Here is a 447-nt window from a genome sequence, read left to right on the forward strand (position 1 = left end):
TCGAGCCCCGACGGCACCGGCAGCCCCAGGGGGACAGGCACTGGGCGGGAGGGGGAGCGGGGAGGGCGACAGGACTGGTATCCCCAGTCACAGTACCTCAGCCTGAGCCCCGACACGACCGGCACCGGCGCGGGGGTAGTGACCCTACGGGACAGGTACCCTCAGTCCGGACCGGAGACATTGGGGCGGAGGGGATGACCCCGACGGGACAGACACCCCAACAGGACGAGCACCCCAACAACCCACACCCCCCAGCCCCGACTTACCCTCCAGCTTGAGCAGCGAGTCGTACACCTTGCACTGGATCTGCCCCGTGCTCTGCATGGCGCACGACATCCACAGCCCCTCGTACAGCGCCTGGGCCGTGACGATGTTGTCCCCCGCGTAGGATGCCATCTTCCACTGGGGCATGGCGGGGCTGATGATGATGGCGGTCCAGCCCGGGAA

The 447-nt window shown here is 68.0% G+C and overlaps 1 protein-coding gene across 1 annotated transcript in view; it reads right to left on the bottom strand.

Moving 5' to 3' along the window:
* The window catches only part of CLDN1 (claudin 1), a 25510-nt gene that overhangs the window by 9882 nt on the left and 15181 nt on the right, over window positions 1-447 (bottom strand). Inside the window, exon 4 of the mRNA XM_009883419.1 lies at window positions 267-442. Within this exon, the coding sequence (XP_009881721.1) occupies window positions 267-442 (176 nt within the window). The remainder of the gene's footprint in view (window positions 1-266; window positions 443-447) is intronic.

The sequence above is a fragment of the Charadrius vociferus genome, unplaced genomic scaffold (genome assembly GCF_000708025.1).
Source record: "Charadrius vociferus isolate BGI_N301 unplaced genomic scaffold, ASM70802v2 scaffold214, whole genome shotgun sequence".
Lineage (NCBI taxonomy): Eukaryota > Metazoa > Chordata > Aves > Charadriiformes > Charadriidae > Charadrius > Charadrius vociferus.